We start from the raw sequence: 17,093 nt of genomic DNA, 5'->3' as shown, positions 1-17,093 counted from the left end.
GCTTAGGCTCCCATTTAAAAAGCAGATGTATCTGTCTTTGTAGGTAAATTGTGGGCAGTTTTAACCAAAGTCCTCTTGTTGCTGTCCTCAGTTATGTGGTAGCATTGGTGTGGAAAGGGCTTGTTCTATGACTTTGTTGCTGATTTGTATTAAAAGCATAAATCCCTCCCTGATGGAAGAGTATAGAGATAGTCCCTCTTCCATGGGTAGCTAACAATTAGAGTGATAGTTAATCACTTATTTATTTATAGGCAAGAATGAGCTGTGCAGCCATCTAGACTGATTTCCTGTGTATTCAATCTGTGTGCCTTCCTTCAGACCTGCTAGGAAAAGTCCTGTTGTTGGGTTTCATGTGTGGTGTGACTTAAAAAACCAAACATATAAAGACTCATCCATTCTCCCCTCTCCCCTCCATCCCTCCCCCCCCCCCCCCCCCCCCCCAAAAAAAAAAAAAGACAGTTTTCTGAAAGAAACTGTGAGTTCACTAGGTCCTGTCAATTGCTTTAATCTCAACATGCCCTCCACCCCAAGATATATAATCTTAATTCAATGTTATGTTTCTGTGCTGCCCTGTGCAAGTCATTGCAGGTAACAGCTAAGGCCCCTCTCAGCTTTCCATTCAATGTGCTTTGCTAACTGAGCTCCCTAAGCTTCTGATTTAGAGGTTGTTTCTAGGTTTTTTTTTTGTTTGTTTGTTTTTAACCTCATCCTTCTCTTTTCCTCTGCAAGCATCCTTTGGGCTTTGTCCAGTACTCCCATACCTCCTGTGCAGTGGTGGGCCAAGGCTATATAACAGTTGGGCAGCTGCCTAACCTGCGTTCCACGTGCTGCTTCTTGCTTCTCTTGGAAGTCCCCAATATGCCAGAATCATAGAATGGCTTGGGTTGAAGAGACCTCAAAGCCCACCCAGTCCCAATACCATGCAATGTGCAGGGCTGCCACTCATCAGCTCAGGCTGCCCAGGGCCCCATCCAACCTCATCTTGAGTACCTCCAGGGATGGGGCACCCACAGCTTCTATGGGTAGCCTGTGCCAATGCCTCACCACCCTCTGACTGAAAAATTTCCCCAACGTCTAAACTAAACCTTCCCTGTAAACTAAACCCTTCCTCCTGTTTGTAAGCTCTCTTCTAGTACTAGAAGGATGTAGTGAGGTCTCCCTGGAGCCTTCTCTTCTCTTGAAAAGAACAATCCCAGCTTTAAGAGAGGTACCCCACCCTTCTGATCATCTTCATAGCTCACCTCCATATCTATCTTGTGTTGGGGGCAGAGGCTTGAATGCAGTGATGCAGGTGGGCCCTCATAAGGACAGAGCATAGCGGGGTTATGTTGGTGCTCCTAGCACTGCTAGCTCTGTTCCCAGCTGTAGTCAAAGCAGCGATCTTGAATGTGCCTATGGCTTTGCCAAGTAGAGATTTCCATGCTCGAGGTATGATGTGGTTTCTGCTTCCTCGATGCATCGCTAGCCTGCCAGATGATTTCATTTCCTTCTTCTGCAACTGTAGCCTGTCCTTTTTGCTTTGTGCTATCCTATCAATCTTTGTGTCAGTGTTAGCTTTGCCAAGAAGGAGCTTAGTGACTGAGATGACCTCATGGCTCACTGCTGCCAAAAGGGTTATTCCTCTTCCCACCACCTTCTGCAGGTGCTGACTTACACGCATCTGATCCTTCAGTGGACCTGGCTGGTTACTTACATGGGCATCCTTTGCTCTCCTTCTGGATACATTATCACCAGCAAAAGAATTTCATTTCTGCTAGGTTTGTTGGCAGGTCTAATGGTTACATCAGCTCTGGCAAAGATCAGATGAACGTAGGAAAAGCAGCAAGAGGGGATCTGTGGAGATGGATGCTCTGGGGTCGGAAACCATGTCTGTCTTTCAGTAATAGTTCTCAGGTTGTCGCAACTACTTCCTGCAACCATACTATAGTAAGTATTGGCTGGATTATTCCTGTTAAAATTCCACGTCCAGGATGGGATTGTTGGAGTTAGTGACACAGGACTGTTGGTGGTACCTAACAGTTAATAAATAGCTGCTAGGACAGATTTCCAATTATGGAGTCCCTTGGCCACTTGTGTTGCTTTACAGCAGCAGGATAGCAGAGAGACTTGTGGACATATTCCTTAGCACAGAAAATTTAGGGTTAGTTTTTTAATAGTTGCAACTCCTATTTCCTTTTATTAATGACTGGGAAACTATTCCTGAAATTTCTGCTGCCAGGGGATCTGCTGATAAATGCCTTGTGGTCATCAGCTATCTTTTGTGGTCAAGAACTAAATCAGCTTTTAATTTATCTAATCTGGCATCTGATTGGTTCTCCATGTAGCGTGAGGCCTTTCAGGCAAGATGCTGTGTCATCTCCAGGTACTAGCACATTGGATCAGCCTGAGTAGATGCTATTGGAAGACTTATTTTTATCAAATGTACCTGTATCCCCGTCCCCTTTCCTGCACCCCCAACACTATCCAAAATAAAAGGCTTGCCTGGTAGTACTGAAAAGCATTAATTACATTTTTAGTTTCTCCTCTAATTCCTTATTGATGACATCCCAAATTGATAGTTCCTTTATTTTATCCAGGGATGTTGTCAAATTAGTCTTTTGCTTTTCTCTGGTCTCTTTGCATTTTGGGATTATGCTGGCAATCCTTCAAATGCTCTGAGTTTTGCCAGTGTTCCAGGGGATGTTAAATTCAATATTTTTAGTGTAGAGATCATCTTAGCTATTTTGTTAGGTATATATTATGTTCACCTTCAGCAGCATTGTGCTTTCCTCAGTAACAAACTGTAACTTTACTATTGCATCAGTTTAAAAAATGCTTTTTCAAAACATTGTTTGTTCAAATACAGATAACTGTGGATGCAGAAGTGGAACCAATCAATTTTATCAACTGCTTCAGGTAGGCAGCCACCTGCTTCCTCCCTCACATATTTCTGTTTTCCTCTTTCTTATTGCAAGAGTCCTTGGAGTTTGTTGTCTTTTTCTATGTTCTCTTGAGAATAGAAAGACAATATAGCATCTAACAGGTCGCTATGCTATTGTGGTGGCAATGGGTAGGTTCTGGACCTTGGCATGGTTGTTAAGTAAAACGTTTGTGAGGGACTAGGTACTGCAGCAGAGATCCAAGGAGTGGGAGAGTATAAAGCTAGCAGTAATTGGTGGTCTGTAGTATAGAAAATTTTCAATCCTTCGTGTTCAGTTTTCCCTGACGTTCATCAGGGCAGCTTCCTATTCTGAAGGGTGTGACAGCTGAGTGTCACGTCAGCCCACTTCTGCTGCAGATGCCCCTTCAAGCAGTAGATGCACATGAAAGACAGATGCTCAGCGTGAATGAAAGCATGACATACAGAACTCCATGTGGAAAACAAACATTAAGCAAGACACACAAATCTATTAAATACTCATTTTGTTCTCTGAGGGCTTGAGCAGACATGGTGAGTGGGGGTGTATATGGATGTATGCATTAATATAAGATTAGGGCTTCCTGACGGTTTCAAAAGTAGCCTAGCTTGAGTTACACACTATGCAACTATACTGGGAATAGCTAAATAAAACAGCCATTATGTAGCATGCTATGCCATCATGGGAATGCATCATCTTTCCCAGGCCTTTACATTGCAGACACTTTTTGACTTACCACTTTAGGGACTCATTACTGTCAAAGTGTTTCTTCTGAGCTCTAGTAGTGGCCAGTGAGGGTCTCTTTTTCCAGTATACCATGTTTTGGCACACCAGTATATTGTATACTGTTCCATTTCACTTGTTTTGAGCGGATTGTGCCAATACTTTCTTCTCAGTGCCTTTTTCTTGTTCTTCCAATTCATAGCTTTTAACCCATTGCTTTTTTTTGCTCCTACCTTAATTTAATGTAGGAGAAGCACCAAACTCAAACATCCCAGCAGTAATTGAAGGTATTTGTCTCCAGACCTCTAGCTTCATGTTTATTGTTAGCTCACTGGAGAGAAACTAAAGCTGGAAATAACAAGGCAGGTCTGAAATTAGCCTTTAAAAAAGAAATTAAAAAAAAAAAGTGTAAATTTTAGTGTAAGAAATACAGAAATCCAACTGTAATAATCACTGAACGTATTCCCTGGTATCCAAGTCTCCTCCTTATTTGCACTGTGGCTTGATGTGATGTTGAGGATCCTGCATCCTGTGTTCTGTACGTGACTTCCAAAACTTCGCTTTTCTCACAACAAACCTCTTTCTTTCTGCCAGGGTTTCTGTAGTTCACATCAAACCTTGCTTTTATGCTCTTCTGTTCTAGATCTCAGTTCTGTTGTTGATCTTATTATTTTTATCAACCTCTTAAACTTTTTTAAGGCCTCTCATTTGTCTGTTCTGCCTCTTAACATTATCACTGATCTGCACCCAAGCTCTTGTGGAGAGGGTAAAGCAAACTGGCTTCTGCAGGCTTCAGCTGTCCTCCTGCCTCTCCTGTTCACAGTAATGACTCACTATTGTTACCTCCCTGTGGAGTTTTAGACCATGTTGGTAGTTATAAAGTAATCGGTTGAGAGTGTGTAGGCTTCCCTCCCTGCCAGAGGACCCTGTGTTGATGATTTATTTATCATGTTCACTTTAGAGGGAGCTAGGATCCTTGTCAGTGATCAGGGCTCTGCTGTGCAGTGTAATGGGAAGATGGTCACCGTCTCAGCAAGTCTGCTGCTGATGTGTTGAAGACTTTTACTTTCTTGTGCCAGGAATGTTAGAGACTGTTCAAATGGCAGAGGGTGAGCTGGGACAGGAGTGCAATAGTGCAGCCTTTGAGAAGTGCTGGGCAGCTCAGTAATGGATTTGCATGGCCTACTGCTTGTGCTGCAGCATGTCAGATATTAAAGACCCAAGAGCCAAAGAAACGGGCAGTAATAATGGACTTTCTTTAGTTAGCAGAGAGCAGTGGTTACACACTGCATCTGCTGGCCTGCCGGATAAACAGTTGAAGAAGGAACATGACTGATACAGAAGCTAAGATGCTTCATTAAAATTAGCTCTTCCTGTTGTGTGTTCAACTGCTTCATGGAAAAATAAGACTGCTGCTGTGTGGGTTATGGGTGATCCACACGAGCAGACCACGGAGTGAGCTGTCATATGCTGTGGCACCCAGCAATGCAAATCAGCTCTTCCCCAGGAAAACCATTTTCATGTCAAGCTGTACATGAAAATTATTTGACTTGAACAAGTGTTTCCTTATAAAGTTAAGTGAATTATTTGTAAGGATTGGAGTTTGTGTCATGGAGGGATGGCCAATGGACTTCAGAGCACAGTCAGAAGATGAGATAATGTGCAACAAACATTATTTTAATAACTACCAGGCCAGAAGGAACATGTCGGCTTATAAAGTACACTTCTGTCTGTAAAGCCCAACTGGCTGTTTTACAAGTAATACACAATATGGCTGCATTTTTCAGTGATTAAAGAAGGAAAATACCTTTCAGTCCCTTTTGCACTGGGTTTAATGCTTTGTGCATACCTACTGTTATTCCTGCCAGTATCAGCTGCCCAGTCCTCTTGTTGTTCAAATGGGTGATTCAAAGCTCTGGGAAACCCCACGTGCTTTTGTTTTGCGTTTAATCTGAGTGGCACTTGGGAGCAAAGCTTGAGTCTAATTTTTTTTTTTTTTTTTTTTTTTAAGGCAGATTTTGAGTTCAGAGTATCTCCTTGAAGTTTGCTTCTTGTGATCTTTTCATCCAGTGTGTTTGAAATTCTGCTTTTCCTTTGGCTGCTTTTGGCATCAATTCAACTAACTACCTTCTGTTTTGTAGTAGTTATCAACCTTGGCTTGTGGCCCACAATAGCTTATTCAAGCTGGGGATGGTGACTGCCTGCTGAAGCACGCTGAAAGTTGATTAAAATAGTTTTGCTGCTCTTCCTGTCACATGCCTACTCTTGCTAAAGGGTCTTCTGCTATTGCTGAGGTAGGGAATAAAATTTATGCATACACTTTGTCCCTATTCACATTATCTCTTACACAATGAATTCATGCTATGAAAAGGCCTGATCTAGTGCTCCTCCTGTGTCAACTCTTACCAGCCCATGGGTACTTCTTGGAGGTGTGAGTAAGGTGCAGAGAAGAGGCTGGGTTTATTTATTTGTATTTCTGCAAGGCTTTGAGCCCGGTTTCTAAACTTGTTGTGTGCAAAGGCTCAAGGGAGGAAGGATTCCTCTTTCTTCCCTAGTAATTAATGATACTGCTCCTTGGTGACCATGGAGTTTTGAACTTTTTCACTAGGGGAGCTCCAGACACCGTTCACTTTAATTCTAGTGGTGTTATGCAGGAAAATACTATGCTCTGAACTTGCATTTTTAAAATATGTGTATGGTAGCTTCTCTCACTTAATCCTGGTGCTTTGCTGCCAGCTCTAGCACTATTTCATGATATAGTAGATTGCCATTTGTTCCCTGAAGCATTCCCATTTCCAGTGGGTCCTTCTATGCTACTTAATGTGTCAGCTTCAACCACCTGCCAGGCTATGGGATCACTCCTCCAGAGGTGTTTGTGCCTCTTGTATCTGCACGATGTGTAAATGAAAAGGAGGGAAAGAAGTGTAATGTAATCATTGTGATGTCTTTGTTTGATACTGGAAATCAAGGAAAAGGAGAGGAACAGAGGAGTGAAAGTCAGAGCAAGTACAGAAAATCAGAGGCAACCTTTCTCCTTGTGGCATCAGAGTACCCCCGGTTCACAAGTCATGGGTGGCAGGCAGGCTCCAGTATTAATTTCAATTTTATTTTAGACTGTCTGGTAATGTACAGTATTATAGCATCTTTTCTGCAATTAAGGGTCAGACAGTGTTGTCATTGTCACCCCCTAGTATAATAGATTATAACTTGCATAAAATAACTAGCTATAAGCTGAGATTTTTATGTGAGCTCTTAGTCTGAACCAGCACTTTCCTTATTTCTAATCTGGCATACTTAATTATAGGTGGGTCTGAGAGCACCACAAATTAAGGTTATGTGATGCTCCCATTATACAACTCTATTTTCAATTGCTTATTACTCTATCAAACTTTAACCAGCTGGGCTTGAAGTTTTCCAGGGCTGAGATTCACCATTGGAAGAATTATTGAAAAATTTCAGATAAAAGTTGCTCCATGATTTGTGAGACAAAGGCTAAAGAAAAATGTTGTTTTACTTGCTTTATTTTTAAGATTGTGTAGTATTTATACTAATTAGAGGTGATGTTTGATTTTCATATTAATTTTCCTATGCTTTGACAGAGGTACTCGATATTTGGTGGTAGGAGGTGGTTTGTGTCAGTGGATATATCTTTTGCTTTTCTCTTGCAAGTCTGAGTCAGCTGTAATCCTTCCAAAATTTGCAGTTAGCACACACTCATTGGAATTTCTTTTGTATATATGTAACTTGAAGTTAATATTTCTGGTTCTGCCCTTGCTAAGCATATTCCCACCCTCTGGGAAGCCAGTGCCTGTGTGCAGCTCAGCTTGCTCCAACTGTAGGAATTCAAAACTGTTGCCGGTCCCTTGTGTGATAGCATCAGTGAGGTTTGGGCACAAGGCAGGGAGTCTTGCACCTCTCTATCAGCCCTTTTCCTCTTGGCTTGAGCACACACCTGCATGCAGCACATCCAGGAGGGAATGCTTGAGTTGTAGGAATGTTGTTGTAATGAGAAAGAAGGGGACTTGTGCAAGCAGTCTGACAAAAATGGATTTAAAGAAGGAGGAAGTGGGGTGAGGAGTTGCATGGAGAAGGGTGGGTAGATGAGATGGGCAGAGATGGATTGGGGAATTCTCTCCTTTTGCTGCACTTTCTCCCTGAGGAACTACTGGAGAGGCCATCTGCCTCGCAACTCCTTTGTGTGAAAGACAACCTGCTTCTTCTTTCAGCTCTGCTGTTAGCTCATTTGGCACAGGGCTCTGCTGTGGGTCCAGGGTCTGTTGATGACCCCTCGGGATGCAAAGTGATGCAACATGATGGATTTTTAATGAGCTCTTTAAAAACTTGAGAACTTGCATAGAGAAAGTTGCATTAAAGGCACATTAGTGAGTGAGACTGTAAAGTCAAGCACATGAAAGTTAGGAAATGCCAGAGTGAAGTTGGGCTGTGGAACATTAATTCAGGCACTGTGTACATTTTGAAATGATCTCTGGCTCTCTGATCACATCCATTTCTGGTCTGCATATCTGCAATGTTCTGTGCACTGAATGAATGGTGCCCCCTTGATGTTAACTTGAATAAGTAAATTAAAAAAAAAAAAATAAAATAATAAAATCAATTAATATTCAGTGTAATCATGAGGTCTATGTGCGTTTTTCCAGAACTGTCACAGGGAGGTGAATTGTTCCCACAGTCAGAAGTGTTGAGGTTACAAGGGGGGAAGCCCACTTGGGGAAGCCTGGAGGTTTGTTCCAGAAGCACTTTGTTTTGGCAGGTCTGACAAAAAGAGAAAGCCCTGCGTTCCACACCTCACCTTCAACCAAGAAAGTCCTCTCAGGCTTGGAGGCATTGAGTAGCACTGAGCCTCTGGGAGTAGTTTTGTCCTTTTCTTCTCCCTGGCAGGGTGCAAGGCCATGCAGGCTTTATGCCCACTGGATGTACTGCTGCCCCTGAGGAATGTGGTGCCACACCTCAGCTCCAGGGCTCATTGCTGCTGTCAGGGAACTGACATCAAGAGAGCTGCCAGGTAAACCACAATGGCGTGGATTTAAAATAGCTCTGAAAGACAGCTGAGGTATGAGTGCACTTTTGGGAATATGACAGCACTCACAGCCTGGAGATGGTATCATTCTCATGTGGGCATCACAATATTGATGTGAAGAAAGGTTGGGAGAGGAAATTGGTGCTTAAGAAAGCTATGGTACCCATGGCTTCTGGAAACAAAAGGAAGGCCAATTCTGTGGTTAAGGCAGTGAGCTTAGAGGGCTCAGCTCAGCTATCAGCTCTTACTCAGGTTTCCTGTGGATATTTGTTATGGTCCTCCATGTGCATTAAACCCCAGATCTGTTGTGGACACTCTTCCTTCATGTCCACACAGGATGGAGGTCCCACCTCCTTTACCACAGATATTGTAGAGATGTAAGGATGCAACTGCTGTTGACCTCCATCATTTTGTTTAAAAACGTTGAGCTCACAATGAAGGGATGAGGCTATGGATTTATGACTTGTTCATTTGTTCTTTATTTGGAAAAGTCAATGCCCAGTGTGAAGGGGCTGCACTCTGAGAAGTGATGAAATATTGTCATTGGCCTGCTGTACAAACCATCTGTCTCTCCCTGGGCTTCTTTGGAGCATGGTAAAGCGTGTTGCTTTTCTGTATGGTCTTTTTATTTATTTATTTATTTATTTATTTCCTATCATTTAATTGCCCTTCACTCCTTTTTTTTTTTGTTGTTGTGTTTTGTTTGTTTGTTTTTTGTTTTGTTTTGTTTTTTAAATCAAAGCAACTTTAAACACACTGTGACAACCTGCAGCCTTATTGCATTTAGTCCCTTGAGCCTATCAGGTCTCTTATGATAAGAGACACTAAAAGAATTGTTCAGCAGACCAGAACAGTATGGATTAAAAAAGGATTGATAGCAGATAGATGAAGGATAAATGTGATACTGGGCATAGAATTTGGCCTTTCCTGCACATTATTTCATTAAAGCACTTGCTAATGCACCAGGAATAATAATCCTATGGTCATTTTTGTTTCACAGCTGGAAAACATCTGCCCCCGTGTGTAATGTCTGTCTTATTCTTGTGCAATTATGTCAAAATCCCAACATGGGGAGTGCAGACAAGTGATTAAGAAGAGCAAGCATCATGTGGAAGCTCTTATTATCTCTAGAACTGGTATTACAGCCCCACAAATTCATAAAAGTATTGGTTTTTTGCAATTGAAAGTGAAATTGCAGTACTCAGCTTTATCTCAAGCTGGCTAAAGACTCTTTTGAAGCTTACCTTTAGCATATACTGAAACGTTACTTGTGGATTATTTATTTATAGGAGCAGTAGTCGTTTTTTCCTCTGAGATGAATACTCTACACATCCAGATACATTTCCTTTCAGCAGAATTCTTCATTTCCACTAGAGCAACTGCTGGGTAACAGCAAAGGGCAATTTGGTAGCCTTTGACCACAGTTAGTAGAATAGGTTATAAGAAAGAGTTAATTTCTTCAATTTTCGGTCTTCTGCTTCAGTGCTTAAGTCTTGTGGGGATGGATAGCTGACTTTCTAAAATTCTATTTTATTTTTCCTGTGAGTTCAGTTGCTGGAGGTGATAGTGAGAGGTGGTACCCACACTGGCTGCGATGCACATTGGAATACCCGCTTTCAAAACGAGTTTTCTTTGTGTTCCTCTGTTGGGACTGAATAATGCTTTCCTATATCGTTTGTCCCGAGCATGAGATGAGAGTAAAGACTTGTCTGATGGCAGCTCTCCAGTGATCTTGATGCAGTATCCATAATGCAGAAATTCCCAGAGAGGGCTAAGAGCAGAAACTCTGACTCTATCGCCAGCCCAGGGATGATATCAGTGTCTTGGTGAAACTGTACTTTCTAGGCAGGGCTCCAAGGAAGAACTTACACATTTTATGAGCCATCATTATAATGTTTGGGAGGCTACCATACTATTTTGTATATTATCAGTTCTTTGAGCAAAACTACATCCTAGTGTTAAGTGGGATCTAGTGTGGGTATACATGCCAAATGGGTGAAAAATGCATGATTATCTCTTACTTGGCAGGTATGATTTCCATTATTTCAACTTTGTTTTCCCACACAGTCTTCCAAAATAACACATCTCCTAGCTTCCAACAATGAGATTAAAAAACATCACTTTTTTTCTCCCCTCCCCTCTGTGTGTCCTAGTTTATAGCTTGCAGATATTATTAGGTTGTGCATTACTTAGATGTAGAAGGAATGACGCATTTTCTATTGAGAGAGAGATTTGGGGTGGTTTCAATGGTATGTTGAACTCTGATGCAGATTTGGCAACTCATGAATGATTTCTGCTGTACAAATTGATTGCGCTTAATGGTAGATTGTGTAATACTTTTTCTTGCAGTATTGATCAATACTGGATTGCTGGAGCAGATAGCTTGTTCTGTCACACACATATTCATCACAACTTCTAATAATTATCTGTTCATTTTAATTCCTTCTCCTTATTTTTTACACATTGTCTTATAGCAGGAAGTTTGTGTTTCATGTTGCTTAAGTCACTCTTGCTGGTCTACAGGAATGTATTTGGTGTGCTGACTTTCTCTTAACAGTTGCGTTTAATCTACGCAGAAAGCATCCAGCTTTGTGAGGCCATTTGTATATCTTTAAAGAATTATTGAATTGTTTATTGATCCATTTCATTACTGCTGTTCCTCTGGTTTCTTTTGATGTGTTGTCACTTTGTTCAAATATGCCAAGATTTTAAATGACTAGTTGTGCAGGAAGCCCTACATATGTAAACATTATGGTATATTTCTCCTTTGAGTGAGAATATGCTTGGTTGTCCAGTTAATATTGCTGCCACTGGAGTCTTATTCTTTATCTACCTCTCCCTTTACACAAAACTCCTGCCTGCCATCGTCTTTAGAAAAGCAGAGTCTGAAGTTTCATCTGTTTTGTAACAGTATGATCTCTTAGGCTGCCAGAAGCTTACAGACCAGTTCCCTGCTTACAAAAATATTTTTTTCTCTCCTTTCCTTTAATCTTTTCTCTCTTTTGTATTTGTTAAATTCACAAAATAAGTCCTTGTTGATTTTTCTTTAATTTTATTTAATCCCATTTTTTTTGGTAGCTTTTTGAGTGTCTAGAATAGACAGGATCCTGTGGCAAACAAAAGAGTTCCATAGTTAGAATATTGATTATTTGGAAAAGCGCTTCATTTTAATCCTGCCACCTGAATATTTATTTGTTGTCTCTGGCTTTTTTTTTTTATTTGGTTATTTATTTATAGCAATGATGAGTAATAATTCTTTATTTATCCTCTCTAAGTTATGCAGGATCTTAAATGTATTTGTCATGCTGCGTCATTTGCTTCTTTTTCCAATATTATAGGATGGATACCTATTCCTGGTATGGAAGTTACTCTCTGTCATTGGCCATTTAGGTTACCTTTCAGTATCTCTTCTATTTTTAGATTGTTTTAGATGAAATATCAGAACTACAGGTGACATTTAGCAGGAAAACTGGAAATGTATGTTTTCAAGTAATAAAAATAGTGTAAATCTTTGGAGTTTTTTTCCTTTCGTCTTTTCTTGCAAATCCTCTTCATCTTAGGGAAATACAAGTAGTTCTTGACTTGTCCTTCTGTTTGCTAGTCTGCTGGCTGGTCTTCTTCAGTTGGTGTGCTCACATAGAAACAGTATTTTTTATTTTGGAAGTTGCCTGATAACGGATACATGTTTGGGATATATTAACACACAGAGCATCAGACTGAGAAATAAGACTTCCTGCTGGTGAGGAGGCAGATTCATAACTGTTTCATTTAGATGTCCAGCTTCTTCTGTCACAGGTTACCTAGTATTGTGGTGGATGTCCTGTCCCTGGAGACTTTCAAGGTAAGGCTGGATCAGTCCCTGGGCAGCCTGGTCTAGCTGTGGTGTCTGTGTGCATTGCAGGGGAGTTGGACTAGATGGCCTTCAGACGTTCCTTCCAACTCTAAGGATTCTGTAATCCTGTGATTTTTGAGGTGAATACATGTGACTCCCCACCAGGCAATCCTGCCTGTTTGCACTCCTCCAGCTTCTAGCCTACCTCCTCTTCCAGTAACAAAATCTGGCTGCTCTTCTTCCTGCGTTCTTCATGCACGGCTCCGCAAGCAGCTGGCCAAATGTGTGTCATGGGTGTGCTGAGTAGCTGAATCACATAAATTAGCCCCTTCTAGTTATCAGTCTCGTCTGGCTGAAGAGGCAAAGCCTCTGCCATGAAGCTGTCACATTGCTGATGTTCATTTGGTGTTACACAGTACAGATTTTTTTTCTTTTTTTACTTTTCTTTTTTTTTTTTTTTTTTAACTCCCCTCCCTTCCCCACCAAATCTCCTCTTTTTCCTCCTCCCACCCCCTCAAATTGGTGGGCAGGAGCTGAAATGTGACAGAGATAAGGGAAGGAATTAAGCTCTTAAAATGATGCCTGTGTAATATTAAATCTGTGCGTGCAGCATAGTCTGTCCTTCATACTCTTTTCTGCAAAACTACAGATATTTCAATAATGCCAGAAATATGCTGAAGTCTCAGCAGTATAGAGCTATATGTATTTGTTAATGAGATTTTAATTTTTTTTTCTGCTGGCCCTGCCCTTTTGTTGGCGTACTTCGGAGTGTAGGTTGACTACTGTCCTTCTGTTTCCCATCTCATTGTAAGCCCCGTTTCCCTGCCTTTTGAAAACCTGCTTCCAGTGCAGCTGAATAAAAAGCATCAGAGAAAACTCTTAGAAGGAAAAAGGAAAGCAGATCCTTGGTACGGAGCTGCCAGTCCAGTTCAGAAGCTGACAAAGATGGGCTGCTCGTATGAGCACAAACAGTCCTCAGAGCCCAGGTGTGCTTCTTGTCCTGTGAGCCTGGCTGCTGAGCTTTGAGCGCTACTCTCCTTAGCTCTGCTTCCTTCTAAGTATTTGCAGATCACATCAATTAATTGGTGCAGTGTAAGATTCTTTTACGTTTGTGTTTCAGTTTGCAGTACAGGGAGATCAGGAGTGTACAATGTCCACTCTACAGTGAAACGAGCAGTTAGCTCCAGCTCTGTTTTGTAACTTGTCACATATTCCACATTGAAAACATCCAGCAAAAAGTGCTGTAAAACTGACTGGTTTCCATTCAGATAGGTTTTCATCTCTTCTGCTGTTTACATACAGAAGATGAGGGCTTTGCTGTGACACAAAGGCACTTTAGGCAGATTTCAAACAGCAGCAAAAAAATCCTCTCTTTGGGGAAGAAAATGCATCGTGTAGGCTGCTTGTCATTTTGATGTTAGAATGTGTTCTTTTTCCCCAAGCATGTCAGCTATTTCAATTTAAAATAAAATAATAAAAAACTTTTAAAAAAACAGTTAAGTAGCCTGAAAAGTCAATAATATATATAAAAACTATAATAAATGTTGACTTCTGTGCCTTTTTTCCTCAAAATACCCTCTAATACTGAAGTAGTGTTTTGACACAGACTGAAGACACATCCTTTCTATTCAGGTTTACGTTTGAAAAAGTTTCTGCTGCCTCGGTGAAAGAACATGATTGCTATTTAAAAATAATCGTATCTGTATGTTCCGATTGAATTTCTATAAAGTATCTTCCACAAAAGAAAATCCATTAAAAAAATTGGTATTATGCTGCAGGAAATCTTCTCAAGAAATTGAAATACAAAAAGCTACTCACTAGTTACTTAAGTCCCATTCTGTTTTGTTGGTCAAATTAGATTTAACACTCTTAATTTCCTATGTTTCTTTTTCTAGCTGCATTTTTTTTCCCACCTGCTGGAGGGAAGAACCCTTTTCCAACACCAACTCCTTCCTCTCCTCCATCCTCCCCACTCCCCAAGATTTGTGTATTATTTACTCATTTGATTAAAGCCTGCATTATTTCAAATGAGGCATATGTAGTTTATAGGATATGAAAGCAGAGGTGTTCAAGTTGCAGCAGTGGGTTAGCACAGTATTCAGAGTCAAGACTGTCTTGGGCTTCGTAGGGGAGTCAGCTCACTGGGATCTGAGGGCACTGTTCTTGACTGTGTCTCTATTATGTAATTCAGATGAATTGTAGAAGTCAGTAGCCTAAAGCAGCTGATACCATGACCCCTACACTATATTCAGTTCATGGTTTTTAATTTAATTTATTTAATTTGATTCCCCAGTCCCACCATCTCTGTGGTTCAAAGCTAAAGGACCACTTAGTAGTTCAGAACTGCCCTGTTAGGAGGGGCTCTGCTCTCATACTTCATCTTTCTCTCAAAGAAGTGTGGTTTGTAGATACCAAAACTGCACTGGATGTGGAAATATCATGGAGTGAGTGGGAACAGCTGCGGGAGTGCTTTAAAATTGTTATTGCTCTGAGCTGGGGTGCTAATCAAGATACTGTCTTTATTAATCTTAATGATCTTTTGCACAGGTCCTCCTGGTGATAGTGTTCAGCATGATAACAATCGGTATTAATGTGTCTTTGGCTAATCAAAACTGCTGCTGTCAGCTCCTGCACTTACAGGTTTCACTACCTGAAATCCGCTGACTTAAACTCATTGTGTGTATTAAGAAAGAAGGGGGAGAAGGTTTTGGGGTTGCTTCCTCCCCTACCTGGGATTGTCTCTGTTGACGTGCCACAATTCCATCTGAAACAAGGGATGCATGAAGCTTTTCAGTCTGTGTTTTGTTTCCCTGTGTGTGGTTGTTTTTTTTTTTTTTTTTTTTTTTTTTTTTTTTTTTTTAATCTTTGTTTAATTTGCTGACTGGCAGCTGGAAAATCACTTGATCAGCATATCTGGCCCAAATACTAGGCTTGACTTGGAAACACTGACAGTGTCTTGGCTCACTCACAACTGTGACTGGTTTGAATTCCTGTTCTGTTCCTGTATAGGTAGTGGTGATGGAAGAAGAAGAAAATAATCATGTGAAGATCTATTTTGCTTATTTCCCAGCTGTGCCTCAATAGCCAAAACCCCAGTTCCCATTTCAGTCTCGCCATAATCTCACATCACTTTAATGATTCACTTACAATGCACTTACGGTGATCTTTGACGTCCATTCCGACCCAAGGCATACTGTGATTCTAAAAGACCTCTCAGGGGAAGAGGAGTAGCTATTCTGAGTGCCCAGTTTGCAGGCCTGTGTTTAAGTCCCTTCATTCTTCTGCTCTCTCAGAAGTGCTGGTTCCTGTGTCTCAAGGAGCAATGTCACCAATCTGACGGTTCTCTTTGGCCAACACTGAAAGTGTTTTCTCCTTCTCTGAACTCAGGGAAGCCTCCTGAACAAATTAGTGTGGGAAGCTTTATCATGACAAGGTTAAAAATTAACTTACTGCCTTATCTTTTCCAGGTATTCCACTTCAGCCTTCTCCAAACTAAGCAAAGTGGGAATCAGACATCCCCCACCTCTTCCCTTCATTGGAAACCTGCTCTTTTTCCGTGAGGTAATAAATGGTTTCATTTGTATCTACCCAAAATGGTGGGAAGAGTGACTAGGAAGTAGGAGGAATTGAAGGGGACCCTATGTTCAGTACTACCATCTCTGTAAGCATCTCCCTCTGGAAAGAACAAGGAAAACATGTTCTTTTGAGCAAATCTCAAAACAGTAGGAACAGTTGTATGCAAACAGCACTAATTTCAGGGTAAAATAAACTTGAGGGGAAAGAAAATGCATAAGCTCCTGAAGTTAATTACTTGAGCTTTTCCAAGAAAGTTCATGCACTCAATGAAACAAACTTAGTTATGTGAATAGAGCAGATTATATTAACTAGCCCCAACTGGTTTATTCTGAGTGGTTTTGGCTCACATGACCTTTCTATTTGTTTGGGTTTTTGCTGATGGTACACATTTATTTTAAAGCTTGTAATGTTTCTTGCTTCTAAGCAGTAACTAGAGTCAAAGATCACTGGATGCTATTGCTCTGTGCTCTGGATATTGCCTTCCTGGACTGGGAGGGAAGTACTGTAGATTCTGCCATCAGATTTAATTCACTTACACTTCTCTCCCTTCACCTCCTGTTAGTCTGTTCACGCTGATCTGTTCTGTTTATTGCTTAGCATCTGTAATGCTTCTGATTGTCCACATGCTGTCAATAATGAGGAGCTGCCATTTTTCTGGTTGGACTCCAGTGGCAATTCTGAGTCAGGGCTTGAAATAGTGATTGAGCACCTGGTGGGAAGGCAGAGCCAGCCCAGGGGAGTTCAGTGCAATGCACCTGACTTACCAGAAGGGCTGGAGCCAGAATTTACCCTTTCCCAGACTTCATTTAGGGGTTGGCAGTGGAGGCGAGGATGTATAGCTACAGATGCCTGTGTACCTGAAGCTTTCTGAAGATAAGCAGCTTCTTTTCTTTATTTCTGTGCCCACAGCTGTTGTATATGAGCAAGTCCTCATTTGCTCCAGCTTAAGACCTTGTCATGCTGCTGTCACTGCTGTGCTTTCCATTGTGTTACAGACTTCTACAATAAAGTCTCCCAGATGTGTCTG

General features: G+C 41.2%; 1 protein-coding gene across 10 annotated transcripts in view; it reads left to right on the top strand.

Moving 5' to 3' along the window:
* The window catches only part of TBXAS1 (thromboxane A synthase 1), a 243,959-nt gene that overhangs the window by 46,306 nt on the left and 180,560 nt on the right, over positions 1-17,093 (top strand). For 8 of the 10 annotated variants that reach the window (XM_048960640.1, XM_048960650.1, XM_048960600.1 and 5 more), the window contains one exon: positions 15,958-16,051. In XM_048960640.1, coding sequence (XP_048816597.1) covers positions 15,958-16,051 — 94 coding nt within the window. Of the gene's footprint in view, positions 1-9,174; positions 9,253-15,957; positions 16,052-17,093 lie in introns of those variants that run through there. The other 2 variants (XM_048960622.1, XM_048960659.1) reach the window with 2 other exon arrangements.

The sequence above is a fragment of the Lagopus muta genome, chromosome 1 (assembly GCF_023343835.1).
Source record: "Lagopus muta isolate bLagMut1 chromosome 1, bLagMut1 primary, whole genome shotgun sequence".
Taxonomy (NCBI): Eukaryota; Metazoa; Chordata; class Aves; order Galliformes; family Phasianidae; genus Lagopus; species Lagopus muta.
Note: the sequence above shows the minus strand (reverse complement) of the source record. Positions and strands in the feature narration are given on the sequence as shown.